At 48.9% G+C, this 14,382-nt stretch overlaps 1 protein-coding gene across 1 annotated transcript; it reads right to left on the bottom strand.

Annotated features, from left to right (window-relative positions):
- Nucleotides 1–48: 48 nt before the first annotated feature.
- Nucleotides 49–13,248, bottom strand: PIDD1 (p53-induced death domain protein 1). Its single transcript, XM_010146541.1, has 14 exons — nt 12,984–13,248; nt 10,853–11,266; nt 9,963–10,166; nt 9,042–9,096; nt 8,616–8,817; nt 7,821–7,949; nt 7,333–7,512; nt 6,005–6,152; nt 4,997–5,132; nt 4,619–4,769; nt 2,960–3,083; nt 1,713–1,831; nt 1,178–1,285; nt 49–258 (listed from the first exon to the last, which is right to left on the bottom strand). Exons 1-14 carry the CDS (start codon nt 13,246–13,248, stop codon nt 49–51), a joined length of 2,445 nt encoding a protein of 814 aa, XP_010144843.1.
- Nucleotides 13,249–14,382: the final 1,134 nt, after the last annotated feature.

Here is a 14,382-nt window from a genome sequence, read left to right as displayed (position 1 = left end):
GGTGGGTGGGTGGGTGGAACGCATCCCTGTTGATCACTGTGTCCTATCTTACCTGTTATTGTATCCTATGCGCTCAATCTGCTGGTAGGTCAAGCCCAGGTTCAGGCCGATGGTCTGCCAGTCAGGTCCCACGCGCCTGGCAAGGCTCATCAGGTTTGCCTGTGTCAGGTAGCCGGTCTGAGCGTTGCCCAGGTTCAAGGGAGGGAAGGAGAAGCCATTCAGGGGACCAGAGTTCTCACTCCAGCGGGGTTTCAATTGCTGCATCACAGAGAGGGAGAGAACGTGCTGAACAAATTATTTTTGTAGAGGACAGTATATGGCCGTGGAGTCTCCACACTGAAATTTCCTTCCTCCTGCTGGGGCCTGAAGAGTCAGGCTGTAAGAAGCAGGCAGCACTCACACTGGCAATGACCAGCAATGCTCACTGCTTCTGAAAAATGCCAAATCATAGTGTTCACAGTCATAACTCACACTGGAAATTGCCTTTCTTGTCTTTACAGAGCATTTTTCAATGAAACATCTCCCCAAACCGTATTTGCCTCAGCAGTAAGAAAGCACTTAGTCTAGATTTGTAGTTGAGGTTGCGTGTGCCAGAAAGGGGTGTTAGATCATGGCACATGATCTGAAGGGAAGCATTCAGCCTACAAAGGTATTTATTGGTTTAAGCATCTCAAAATTCAGTTAAATTCCATAAGCAAAAGTTGCATTTCCCACTGTAACGTACAGCCTGGTCTTTAAAGACCAGTGGCTCACACCAGAATATGTGCACCCCATGCCTTTATTCCAACCCAGCCTATCTCATCCTAGACCTTTCTTTTTACCTGACGCGTGAGCTGTGTGACTAAGACATTTATAAACAAAACAGACACTTCCCTTAATTATAGTGAGTTCCTCCTGTCCTACATCCCTCATTCAAAGGATCCACCCTGTCTGACCACCCATCCAACAAGCCTGTGCTTGACAAGCAAGATGAGCAGGAGAGGTGGAGACCACTCCCAGCTATTCACGTTTCTCTTCCCAGAAGAGTTCGTGGGGAGTGGGAGATCTCCGCCGTGACGTGGTTGGGCAGTCATTCATTGCATCCGTTCTTCTGGAGGAGGGCAAAATTAGCTGAGCAGGAAGACTGTGCTCCTACCCCACCTAGATTAATTTTTCTGCAGGAGACAAAATAACTCACGGGCAGTTTGATGGGCAGAGTAGCGAGCCAGAGGGAGTCTGGTCCTTTCCTCCTCCTGCTGGCATCTTCGGGGATGCTGTCAGGAACCACCCCTCGGTAGAAAGAGACCTTTGCAAACAGAAAGCATGCAGTGAGGCTCAGATTCAAGCATAGTGGCCAAGCCTGTTTGCACCGTGTCTTTTCTGTCTGGGAAAGAATGAATTCAGCATTTCTCACCTATCCTCCATCCATAAATATGGCTTCCCAATTAAGTGCAACTAGGAGGAGCACTGAGGTCCTGCCATAAAGGCTGGACTCACTGCCAGCACCCCAAGAGTCAGTAGCAGGAACGTAAGTCAGTGAGCTAAGTGATGAGGGATCCTTCCAGACTACTGTTCTTGTTTATTCAGGGTTTAGCAAGTGAGATGCAAAACCAAGGGAAGGAGGGGAGGAAAAGAGTCCTGCCCAGAACTCTGAGACTATTATGAAGAGACACTGTAAAAACAATTATGATGATGAAGGAGGAAGCAAAAATTCAGTGCAACTGGTTGCTCACCTGGCCTTTTACGGCTTGGCCTTTCCTGTCTACAGGGGAGGTCACATAGATTTCCTTCATATTCTTCAAGTGGGAGTAAAAAATAAACGAGAGACGTCCGTCCACGCAGTCGGGGCGATCTGTGCAGAGAAGCAGCAAACACTCAACTTGTGCAGAAAAGTGTGCAGCTTTTCAACCCTGGCCAACAGCCCATCATCCACGAGCAGCCTCCAGGCTATTATCTACTTCTACTCATGCCTGAACGAAATGTAACACCCCTCTCCTTGCTGGGTGACATGGGGAAAGCAGAAAACACTGCCTGTGGAGAAAGCAGGTCTTACAGGTGAAAAAGGAGAATGGAAGTCAAATTCATGAATGGGAGGCAAGGCAGGGCAAGACATTCAGGTGGAGTCAAGTCCATCTTGGACACTTCCCTCCCTTGGAGCGTGGAATCAGATGCAATAGCATCCTGTAATGCACAAAACCAGATCACCTACCTCTTCACCATTCTGCAGTGGGTGCAGAAATAGGAACAGAGCTAAATGGAAGAAAACTATAATCAGGTACAACATTTGTACATGTAATTATCTAGAAATTAAGATACAGGACAGAGGGACAGACTCTGGCCTCATGAACTGCACTGAAAGACCAGAGTCTTCAGAGTTGCACTTAATTTACACCAATGAAACTGAGCCGTACGTTCAGGTTTTGCAGAAAATGGCTCAGTTTGCAGCTGTAACAGGTCTAGACATATTGGGGAATAAAACACCATCTTGAGTTTTGGTCCTGCTCCCTCTTTCCTGCTCTTCTAATAGCTCCATCGGGGGAATTCTTTGCTCTTGATTATTTTAGAAATACCTTCTCCAAAAAAATATCTTTATATGTGTTCTCTCAGAAATGGGCAACATTAATTAGATCACCATGGGCATTCCAGTGTGGTGCCTAAGATGCCAGGAAAAGGGCACCACTGGCTGCAGAAGCAGATCAGTCATAAAATAAACACGCTTGGCTATTGCCCTCTGCAGGCTACAGCAGTGCGAGAGGAAATGAGAGCCTACAAACAGCACTTTCATAGGGAAAAGTAGACACAAAGGTTGGGTGACCAGAGAATGTGACAAGTTCAGTGTCCATGGGCTGGCTGCTGTGGACAGTGGGTCAGCTGGAGACAGAGAGGAATGCCATGGAGGAGTACGTCCCCCAGCAGAAACATGCCTAGGGCTAGAGAAGCACAAGAGGTAGAAGTAGAAAGGAGCCCAGTACTACCATACCCATATCGATGTTGATGCCTCGCTCAAAAGCTGCAAAAAATTGCTCTCCCTCAAACATCTCCACCATGTCAGATGGCTCAGGTCCTCGATAGCGGTCCTGCAGCTTCTTCAGCACCGGGTCAACCTGACAAGGATGACAACACAGGACCTCACGTTTGGTCTGAAGCACGTCTGTCCCCTGACCCACGTCCCTACGCCCGTGATGTTCCTCTCACTCAGCAGGGAAAGTCCAGTTTACATGGAAAGATGCAAATAAGTGAAGAAACACCCACCCACTCCTATCCCAGGTACATTCACTAGAGACAAGGAAGTGGTGTTCTGAGTTCTGTGGCTTCCCTATTTCTCAAGGAAAAAGCAGAAATGCCTGTGTGGACTTACAAAGATAGGCCATCCCAAGCTGCCATTGAAAAACCATTTTCAGCAGTGTCTCCATTTTTTTAACAAGTCAGTAACCTTCAAAGACTGGGAGGGATTTACTTGCTACCTTATCCCCCTCACAGTATGCTATTAAAAGACATTTTCTCTCCAAAAAGCCACATGCTACAATAGCACACAGCTGAGGACACCAGAAAGCTCATTTTGGCTTTGAAGGCTGTGATCACACTGCCCCTGGGGTCCCAGAGGCAGTGCAAGAGTCAGCCTAGAGCCAGGGTGTCTATTGTTCTTTCTGTTTGTAACAGTAAACCTCCCCCACCACCATCCCTAGCAGGAATACAGACATCTCAAACCCCATCTCACTGTGAGTGCCATTGCGGCCTCCTCTGGAAACCACTGTAGCCCAGAACCCAAGATATAAAGAATCCTTACAGGTGTTTATGCCCACAGGTCATTTCAGTACAGGAGAACAAATGAAGGAAAGAAGAAGCAATGAGACCAGAGGATTATGCAGAGTTGGATACACAGCCCAGTCCTGACAGTCTGATAAAATAACCCTCATGCCACTGAGCTGCACTGTCTGTCAAGGTACACACACTACAAAGAAAGATGCACGCTTCGCTAACGTCTGAAGCAACACTGCTGAGAGCTGACACCCCTGGGGCGGAGGTGTGGAGTGAGAGAAAGAGAACGTGCTTCCCATCTCCTTCGTCAGCCAGATTAGCTCAAACTAATAGCACAAACTAATCTGATGTCACACTCAAGCAGATTAAGGACTTGTAGATTCCTTAGCTTGTAGATTCTGCTCCACTGCTTGAACTGTAAAAAGCAATGAACATCAGGAGGAGTACCATTTCTAACCACTCCAACTGACACCAAAGCAGTGCTGCTGCCCACGCTACTAGCACGTGTCAGGCAAGTGATGTGTTAACTTTAATATCTTTGACTGAAGTTTAAGACAACATGTTTTGCCTCCTTTTTGCTGGATGATAACAGCATGCAAATGGCCTGTTACTGTGGCGCAGCCAATTTTAGCAGCCCAGTCCTCAAGGTTCTCAGAGGAGGAAATCACTGCATGGCATCCACTGCTGCATAGAACGAGTTTTCATTCTTCCCCCAGCTCCCAGTGAGCCAGTAGTACACTACCAACACAGGGTGGTGACAGCATAGCCCAGCCATGACACTGGGGCAGTGCACAGGACTATTTGGTGCACTGCTGCCCTTTCGTCCTGCAAACGGAGGTGCAGGAAGCTCAGGAGGAAGGCAATGCAACCCAGATCATACCTTGTGCTTCGGGACACACTGTAGCAGGACTTGCTCGGGGTCATTCTTCCTCTGCAGAGCAATGAAGTTCACCTGGTACATACGTAGCCGCTCGTAGACTTTCTTGGCTATGCCTCCAATGTAGGTCTTGGTGGTGTACCACAGCCAGTACCTGGCAGACAAGGAAATAAAAAAAAGGAGAGATCCTGTCTAGGAAGAGAAGCCAGTGTCACGCTCACATGTAAAAAATGATGGGTAGAGACAAAGTGCTAAGCTGGGCCTGACTTGCCAAGGAACAAGGGCACAGGTAGGGTTAATGTCATGACCCCTGATCAGAGTGTGGGAAAAGAAAGGTAGAGAAACATTCCATCTTCTCCTCAGGACTAATCCTGCACTTACCAGGAAAAGTGGGTGACTTCGAACACTGCATAAATGTGGGTGAATTCCAGCACCACCTGACTGGTAATGTCATCCCAGGTTTGGCCCTCCAGGTCACCATAGAGAAGATGCAGTCTCGACCGATCCAAATTTAGCCCTAAAGAGATCAATAATCAAGAGATGCTATATGGAGCAGAAGCCTTGATTCATGACTTCACAAACCCAGCCAGAGTCTTGGGTGTTCCACTTTTAAAACCACCAAATTAAGGCTCATGGCCTTCTCTTCAGCATTGAAGACTGAACTGTGGGAAAAGAAGAGCAGCCACAAAAGGATGAGGCTACCCCAATGCTTCCAAGATGTTCTGGCAGAATATCCAGACACTAATAGTGTGCTGATTTCCACCAACAGATTCATTAGACAATTAGTTAAGTCCTATCTCTTTCTAAACACACATCCCTCAGACCTTTCAGTCCTGATGAACTTCAGACATAAAAATACCAAGCAGTGAGGTAGTGCTAGAACAAAGGCCGAGCCGCACTCAAAAAGATTTTGCTTCCTCACAAGAAAGACAGGAAAGTTCAAACTAAATAGGAATTAGAAGACACAGGGTACTCGGCATGCAAAAAGAGGAATCTCTGGTAAGGCTGAGGCTGTTTGTAGCAGTATCCTGAGTGGGAGATGGCTTAGCGTGTGACCGTACACTTTTGACTGCAGTGGCTCAGCACCTGATTCATGATCATCAAGGAAGGCAGACCCCTGGAGACAGAATCTTCACTACCTGCTTCAAGCTATTCCCAATCATGGATCAAAGCTCTTTTACAAGGGCTCAGCTGGCAGAAGTGCCTCTCCAACTCTCCTCAACTACTTTGAGCTCCCACCACCCTGCACCAGCAGACACACCTTGCTGTTTCTGCAAGAAAAGCAGCAAGCTTTATTATTAACAGGGGAAGCAAACAAAATTCCCAGTTTGCCATTTTTGGTTTTCCACATATGGTGTTCTTCTTTGGTAATTTTGGGAATAAACTGACCTGTGATCCCGGGTGGGAGGGGCAGCTGAATTCTCACTGGCCTGAGAAAATCCACCATGGAGTCCTGGGAGAGGCAGACCAGGGGACTGGCTCTGCACTCTGCATCGGCCGTGATTTCCACTATCTCCTCTGCAGAGACTGGAAGCACCTGGACATAGAAGACGGCACAATGAGCAGAGTATTCAGGCACCCAAATTCCTGCATCGCTCACTCAGTTCCCCCAGCACCTAGCAGGCCCAAGCTCTTGGCTCAGGGCCCAGTGAGAAATGGAAGTATGGTGAACTTTGGCCGAAATCTGCTCTAATACTGGCGTCAACCTGGCAAGCTGGGACAGACCAAGGTATTACAATAGCATTTAGCAGTATCTAGCAACTCTAGCAACAATCAATTTCAGTGGGGTGGCTTTAGAATTAGATCCACATAAATAATCCCCTCCAATCTCACTCACTGAGCTGCTCTGCCAGGCTCAGTATGTTTTGCAAGGGAACAAGTGGCAAAATCATGGTTTGGGTGGAAAGGGACCTTAAAGCCCACCCAGTCCCACACCCTGCCATGGGCAGGGACACCGTCCACTAGACCAGGTTGCTCCAAGCCTCATCCAGCCTGGCCTTGGACACTTCCAGGGATGGGGCATCCACAGCTTCTCTGGGCAACCTGTTCCAGTGCTCCCCATCCTCTCTGGGAAGAACTTTTTCCTGGTATCTAATCTAACCCTCCCCACTTCCAATTTAAACCCGTTACCCCTTGTCCTGTCTCTACAGGCCCTTGTAAAAAGTCCCCCTCCAGCATTCCTGTAGGCCCTCCCAGGCACTGGAAGGTGCTATAAGGCCTCCCTGGAGGCTCCTCTTCTCCAGGCTGAACACGCCCAACGCCCCCAATCTGTCCCCACAGGAGAGGGGCTCCCGCCCTTGGAGCATCTCCGTGGCCTCCTCTGGACTCACTGCAACAGGTCTATGTCCTTCTGATGTTGGGGGCCCAAGAGCTGGACATGGAACTGCAGGCAGGGGTCTCCCCAGAGTGGAGCAGAGGGGGAGAATCCCCTCCCTTGACCTGCTGGAACACATCTCCTTGTGTTCCCTTCACAGCAGCTACCTGCTGATCTGCCAGAGGGAGCACTGCCCTTCCCACACAGGGCAGTTTGGAGTACAGCCCATTTTTCAGGCAGGGAAGCTAAGACGTGTTCTGAGGTGGGTCAGCCCATGAAGCACCCATGTCAGGCATGAATTACCCTAGGGTGGACATACCTCCTTTGGCTACCCAGCCTGACACAGGACAACAGCTGCACTAGGGCTGTTGTCAAACAAAGCTGGCTTTGAAAGCATGCATACCTGCAGCTTGACACTGCGAGTCTCCTCAGTGACTCCAGGAGGAAAGGTCACCTTGACGTTTGGATCCACACTGGAAAAGAGCAATGTCCCCTCTGTTGGCACTTCGCATTCATTTTGCACAAGTCGAGACACAACGAGGAACCAAGAGAAGTGAAGGACACCACAGTGAGCCACATACTTCTGTAACAGTAGACAGGGAAGAAGAGAAAACATATAAACATCTAATAAAACAAAGGCAGGAAAAGAAGTGCCAGCAACAGCGGAGCAGATGAAAGCACTAGAACAGGGATGAAGCATGGCAGGCTGCAGCTCATCAACTCCAAGAGAGACACCTCCACGAGAGGAAACCTGGAGCTGAAATCTGCCACATTTTATAGCAGCTGGTCAAAACACAGCTCAGGAGATGTTTCAAACCAGCTTGCTCTTGGCTGGGAAGAACCAAAGGGGAAAGGAACAATGTGTGTCACTGGTCATTCCAATCTGCTTACCTTTGATTTTCTCTTCTGCTTCACTCTTGTTCTCAGATCACTCCAGCTCTGCCCACTGAAGGTCCGAACTACAACCTCACGCTGGTGAAGGGTTTGAGGGGAGGCATATGGCATCCAGATCTGCACCTCCTGGCAAAAAAAGCATTCCCATGAGACACCAATAGAAAGGATAAAACCAAGCCTAGCTCTGTTCTGTGACTTCCTGTGCAGACAAGAAGGAGGATAGCCAAGCACAGCCTGTATGGGGGGAAGTGGAGGAGGAGATAGGAACCTGCTCTGTCCCACAGCCTCCAGGGAGGTGACAGAAGGTGTCAAGTCTGCTGTGCAGTATGACAGCAGCTTGTGGGCAGAAAGGGCAAGGCAACTTCTGCAGTGAGTTGCTGTCAGCCCTGACAGGGCTGGTGGTGTAAGAACTCACCAGCTTGAATGAAAATCACACAATCAGACCTTTAGGGAATGATGTGAACCATTCTCCTTGCAGGCTAAGGCCAAATACTGGAACAGCACTTATCCTCTGGCACAGGAGGAGGGCTGTGAGTGAGGACAGTTATAGCTCAGCTCAGGCAGGAGCCGTGGGGAAGGCAAAGGAGCCAGACCAGCACAGCGCCAGAGAAGCTGGCTGTGGCCTTTCTGGGTCTTTGCAGCGGGGCTTCTTTGAAAAGCAGCCCTGCAGCTACTTAAAAGCAATAGTGATGGGGATAGCTGTCTCAAAAGTCCCAAAATACTCTCTCAGGAGACTCTGCTGAGCCACTGCAGAGGCAGATTGATCAGGAGGTCGTCTGGATGTGTCCTCACCTGCTGGAATTTGACTCCATGAGGCTGCAGCTCCAGGACTCTGCTTAGCAAGACATCATGGTATCTCAGCTTTACCCACTGAGGGTCCGGTGCAAGGGTCCGGAAGTAGATCCGCAACGAGTCAGAGGCAGCCCCCGGTGGAAAGTAGAGACGGATGCCACAGGCCAGGACCACTTTGCAGCCTTCAGAGGTGACAGTAAAGCTTCCAGAAGAAATGCAAGAATGTATGACATCGTGCAATGATTTCAGCCCTCCAAAAATCAACAGAAGTATCTCCTACCTGTGTTTGGCCGGGCTACTGAGGCCATAAGCTCCTATACACATGTGCAATACCCACCACACACTAATCTTGTTTGGGACCTTATTACACCAATTTTCTTAGTAAGTTGTTAAGTTATTATTAAGTTCTTAGTAACAGAGGCTTACCTGTCCTCTCCTGATGCAAGGAAGAGTCTTTGTAGCCCTCTGGCACTGGATTCATCTGTGGCAATAAGAAGGTTTGGGTAGGGGAGGGAGACAGAGGTTACTTAAATCAGGATAGACAAGAAGGCTGAACTTACATATCAGTTTTGGCTTAATCCTAATCTGAAAGAAGTTGCTAACAGAACCCTACTCAAACTGCAGCAGACTTCAAATGAAGCAACAGCAGGAGGATGGGAAGAGGCCTAGGGGTCCCAAGACATACTTGAAATGCTCACCCTCCCCCAGGAAAACTCAGCAGCAGGGGAAGTTAGAAAATATTTGTATATACCACTCCTGCAGCTCTCAGGACCGTGTTTGATTGCCTGGGGCCACCCCTGGGTATCAACACTTGCTTTTGTGAATTTGAGCACCATTGAGAAACCCTGCTCAGACTCCTGCTCCATCAGTGCCTTCATCTTGGACAAAGCGCTGTTCCTCTGTAGCCTGGGAACCACAGGAAAGCAGGAGGTAACTGCACAGTGGAGTGACCTCTTATTGCTCCCTGTGCTTCTAGCATGAGCCACCACAGCCATAGGGCCATGCAGCAAGTCCAAGAACTGGTGCTCACCTCTGCTACAAAGGCTGCACCCTTTGAATGTCCTCTCCTGATCTGCTTCCTGTGAATCCCATGTTCACCTCCACTGTAATACCTTTCCTACCAAGCCCAATTCCAGGGACCACTGAGCCCTTCAGACTGTACTTGGGCTCATAAAAACAGAACTAGTACAGTCTGTATCCTTACAACCTAATAAGAGTTCCAGACAAATAAATACTGATCCAATTCCCCCTTGCTTGTCTTCTCTAATCCAAACCCATCCACACCATGCTGGGCTGAGCGAGGGAACAGCTGGGCAGAACCCACAGCAGCAGAAGCCTTGCAATTACCAGCCTGCGGGGTTGGCTCCGTTTCTCCTAAGGGGTTGCCTCGGAGGCGCACGAATGGCGAGGTCTGGATCTCGGGGGGGACTGCACGGAGGCAATTGTTCTGCAGATCAAGCCTGGACAAGTTGGGCAGGCTGGCAAGCGAGGCAGGGACTGTCTCCAGGAGATTGCTGTGGAGACGCAGCCATCGCAGAGACTTCAAATTGGCTGCGGGTTAGAACAAGAAGTGACCCCCCACCCATGCTGTTAATTGCATTGCACATCAGCTCTAAGCCCGCCGCCTCTCTCCTCATCTTACATACACACACAATAAGGGAAAAGCACAAGAGCCCAACATCAATTTAGCTCACAGAATACAGGAGTCCAGGGAATTAGCTGAGAGGCAACGCAGCCTCCTTTGTCCTCCGTTTTTCAGCACCCAGCTATGAGTATGGATGTAAGATGCTTCCGTAACAGCATCAGGGACAACCCCGGGCACAAAGTAATACAGGACCCAAGAGCCAGGAGGTTGGGCAGCAGAAGTCAAAGGCAAGTTCTGTGGACTGGTCCACATTGGACAGCCCCATTTCAAGCCCAGATTTGCATCCCATTAAACTCCAGCTCTTCTGTTTTCAGTCCTGGGTTCTACCCAACATCAGCCATGCCAGATCCTCGGCTATTTTAAATTGTATTGAAGCCTTGCTGATCCACAGAGGCAGAAAGAGTGGTCCCGAGAGCTGTTAATGCTCAGACGGACTGACTGAACCAAGCATGTTTCTTCTGGATATCCCTGGCACTTGGCTGTAATGTAACAGATGGTTTGTGCTAACAACTCTGGGGACAGAGGCCTCAGGGGTCCTAGACTACCAAAAGCTCAGCAAGCCTGTCTTTCTTTTCCCCTAGAAAATACTTACCTAAGGAGTCTGGGATGCTCAATAAGCGATTCCCAGAGAGATCCAGCTCTGTGCAGTTGCGCAGATTGCCAACTTCTTCAGGGAGGAATTCCAAAGCATTTTCTGAGAGATCCAGCTCCTGCAGCACTGCCAGCTCCCCAATGCTCTGAGGTAAGTACTTCAGCTGATTTTTCATAGCAGAGAAGAAAGTCAGCTTGTTCAAACAGCCAAAGTCTTCAGGGAGTGCCACCAGGCTGTTGTGGCTCACCAGGAGCACACGGAGGCTGAGGAGGTGGAGGATGCAGCTGGGCAAGGTGGAGAGGCTGTTGAAGCTGAGATCTAGGTGCGTGAGACACCTCAAGTTCCCAACGTCTGGTGGCAAGCTTGTCAGGGAGCCACGCTGACAAAAACCAAACTCATCCCTGACATGGCCACCTGGGTGTGGAGGGAAGTGGAAGTGAAGGAAGAGGTCAGTACAGTACAGGGATACCTCACCAGCCTCATGTGAGACCCCTTAGCAGGGAGACCCAAAAGATGAGGAGTTACTGATCACAACGAGCAGCACTGATTACAAAGTACTCCTAGGGAAGTGGGGTTTCTGCTCCCTGCCTCAGTTTCCTGATCAGTGAAAGGGGTATAATGGTGAAGACCTGTTATGAAATCAAGAGATGCCACAATCAACCAGTAGAGCTAAACACACCTGGAGTCAAAGCTCAGAAAGAGCCAGGCCACTCCACACATCTACCTGCTTCAGCAGGGCGGCCCATACTCCTCCAAGCCTCCCACTCTCCCTCCCCACCAGCACCAGTGGCCCAACACACAACACTTTATGGACTAAGAAGACATTCCCCGCCCTCCAAGCTTTGCCCGTGCTGTTGAGACAAACTGCCCTGAGGACTGAGATCTGCCCTTGAAAGACTGGAGAGCAGATGTGTGGAAAGCAATGACAATGTGGTGGAAAAAACAGGTAATTCAGTACTGTGTAGGCCAGACAGCATAGAGATGGAGAGACGCAAGTCTCCCACCGCAGGCTGTGACACTCAAACTGTAGAAGGGCTGCACCCACAAAAAATAAGTCAAGCAAACAAAAGGAAACTTCCCAAACTCTCCATTTCTTCATTGTTGCCTACTCTCCCTCCACCATTGTCTATATGTATACACATACAGCAGAGGGCACCAAACATTTTTGATGCTGCGTAATGGTGAAAAAGGAGAAATCAAACTAACAGACACTTTGTACATAAGCAAATCTTAGCAAACAAGTTTAGTGCAGTTCAGGATGCTCAAGGAGTGTGTACATCTCACAAAACCAGGTAATGCCATTATCCTCACCCTTACTAAAGGGGGGAAAGACAAATGAAATTATTCACATGAGAAATCTGTGGCAGATGTGGAAACAAACCTCAGCCTTTTTCAGTTTTCAACTAAAATCCTGAATTCTGGCCACAAACTGCCCTCTTTTTTCTCTCACTTCTTTTTTAAAATTTCACCTTCCAAAGAGCAAATGATTCAGTCTGATACAGAAATTATACCATTAGTATTGACATCCTCCTACAATAAAGAGACAAGAAAGAATGGTCTAATATTTATAGGTCTAACAGTTATTACAGCTTGCCAAATTACATGCAGACCTTGAGTCATACTGATGAGAAAATCTTGAGCAGCCTCTTCTGGTCTGTCCCGAACTCTGCTAAACCTACACACACTGACACTAAGCAGGGATTAAGGTAGGATTGATTCAGATGGAAATGCAGCAAAACCAGCTCATTATACTCCCAAAAATGAAAGAGCAACGGAATACTTAGCAAAAAATCCAACACCAACCCCCCTCTCCATGGATAACTGTGCAAAAAATGCTCTTCTAGCGGATGGCTAAAGAAAATGTTGCAGCATCAACCCAATCAGACTCCGAAAACCGGTCCCCAGGCAGTTGCAGAAAAAAAAGATGGAAATAAGAGTCTGGAAGCTGTATCTTGTTGAAATCTGCATGCAGCTCTCAGCAAGGCTAAGAGCCAAAGCTGTAATAAGGGGCACTAGAACAAAACAATTCCAAGGGCAGTTTGTCCTGCAGATGTGGAGGAGAGAAGGATTAAAAAAAAAAAAAACCAGCCAAGCCTAGAAGAGTTGGATGATAATGGTCCCAGGAATTTACCTGTGAGCACCAGGGATTTCAGGTGCGTCAGGTGAGGAAGGATATTCAGCGTGGTGCCAAGGAGGAGATCGTTGCTGCTGAGCTGGAGGAACTCCACCTGAACCACCTCTCCCCGTCGCCTCTCAAACAGCTGGAGGAACCAGCGGCAGCCGTCAGGATAAACATCCAGTTTCAGCCTGTTGTCTGCAAGGCAGAAGACAGCGAGCACAGGAGCCCCCGAAGTCCCCTCCCCGCACTTGTCCCCAAGCCCCAGCAGCTCTGCCATCTTCTACGTCTCGTCCACAGGGTCCAGACATGCTCTGACTTGCCAGGTAGGCAGGCACCGGCGGCACCAAGAGGCAGCCGGGACAAGGAGGAGGAGGAAAGATGGCTCTGAAAGAGAACACAAATGCACGATGAAGGCCTCCTGCTCCAGCCCAGGGTGTCCGGAAACAGTTTATAATCACAGCAAGAGAGCAGGAGGGATTACACACGTGTTACTGAAAGCTTTGTGGGCAGAGAGCACAGAAATGCAGGGTGACTGATGCCACGGAGGTTTCTCCTCCCAGGCAAAACCTCTGAGTTTTCCCTGCTGAGATGTCAGCTGGTAATCATCCACCATCAGAATACATAGCAGTACCAACTTTAAAAGATACAAATGTAAATATCTATGCCCTAAGGAGATTTCAAAGTGCCATAGTGGGAAGCTTTACAAGTGGATGGGAAAACCCAGAAGATGCTCACAAGCTGCGAGAGGTCCTCATTGAATCCAGTTGTGAAATTGGGTGCCAACAGCTAAAAATGGGCTATGGGCAAAGGGCAGCAAAGCAGACATGACAGGGCCAGGGAGGAGGTTAGAAAAGGCACCAGCAGCACTGGATTTCGCCGTGGGACTCTGGCTCTCGTACATTTGCCTCCGCAGGGATGCTCTAAGGTAGCACACCGCACAAAGCCATGGCTGGCTAGTTATCAGCTAGTCCTCGTTTCCTCCCTTCACAGCACCCTCCACAGATTAAGAGAGAGGGGAATAGTCGGTATCATGTAGTGCATGTTTTTTTAAACCTAAAGGAGCAGAGGTATGAAATTTGAACAGATTTCTGGGGGGAGGCATCACACTTGGCTCCCTGAAAGAGCAGAAACCTTACAGACACATAAGGGCAGGAAGAACAGGTAAATAAAGTACTGTTTTGGTAAAAAGGTAAGCATTTCTTACAAAAAGGCAGTACACAACACATGCACACCTCTTACAGATATGCCTAAGCAAAAAGACCATCTACTACAGCTTTGTAAAGCTATTGATGGTGAAGGAGCCAGAACTGGAGCGGGTCGGAGACCACAAACACAGCTTCGGGTGTGCGTGCATGCCACGGGCACCCTTGTGCCCGGGCACACCCCCACACCCGCCCCGGGCTGTCCTTGC

Source organism: Eurypyga helias, unplaced genomic scaffold (assembly GCF_000690775.1).
Source record: "Eurypyga helias isolate BGI_N326 unplaced genomic scaffold, ASM69077v1 Scaffold39982, whole genome shotgun sequence".
NCBI lineage: Eukaryota > Metazoa > Chordata > Aves > Eurypygiformes > Eurypygidae > Eurypyga > Eurypyga helias.
The sequence above is the reverse complement of the archived record's forward strand: the minus strand, read 5'-3'. Positions and strand labels throughout refer to the sequence as shown.

Coding starts and splice junctions, on each gene's coding strand:
- PIDD1 (XM_010146541.1), bottom strand. CDS start 13,248: ATGGCAGAGCTGCTGGGGCTTGGGGACAAGTGCGGGGAGGGGACTTCG. Junction 10,167..10,852: donor GAGCATCCCAGACTCCTTAG/GTAAGTATTTTC, acceptor TCTAACCCGCAG/CCAATTTGAAGTCTCTGCGA. Junction 1,832..2,959: donor AGGCATCAACATCGATATGG/GTATGGTAGTAC, acceptor TTCTCTGCACAG/ATCGCCCCGACTGCGTGGAC.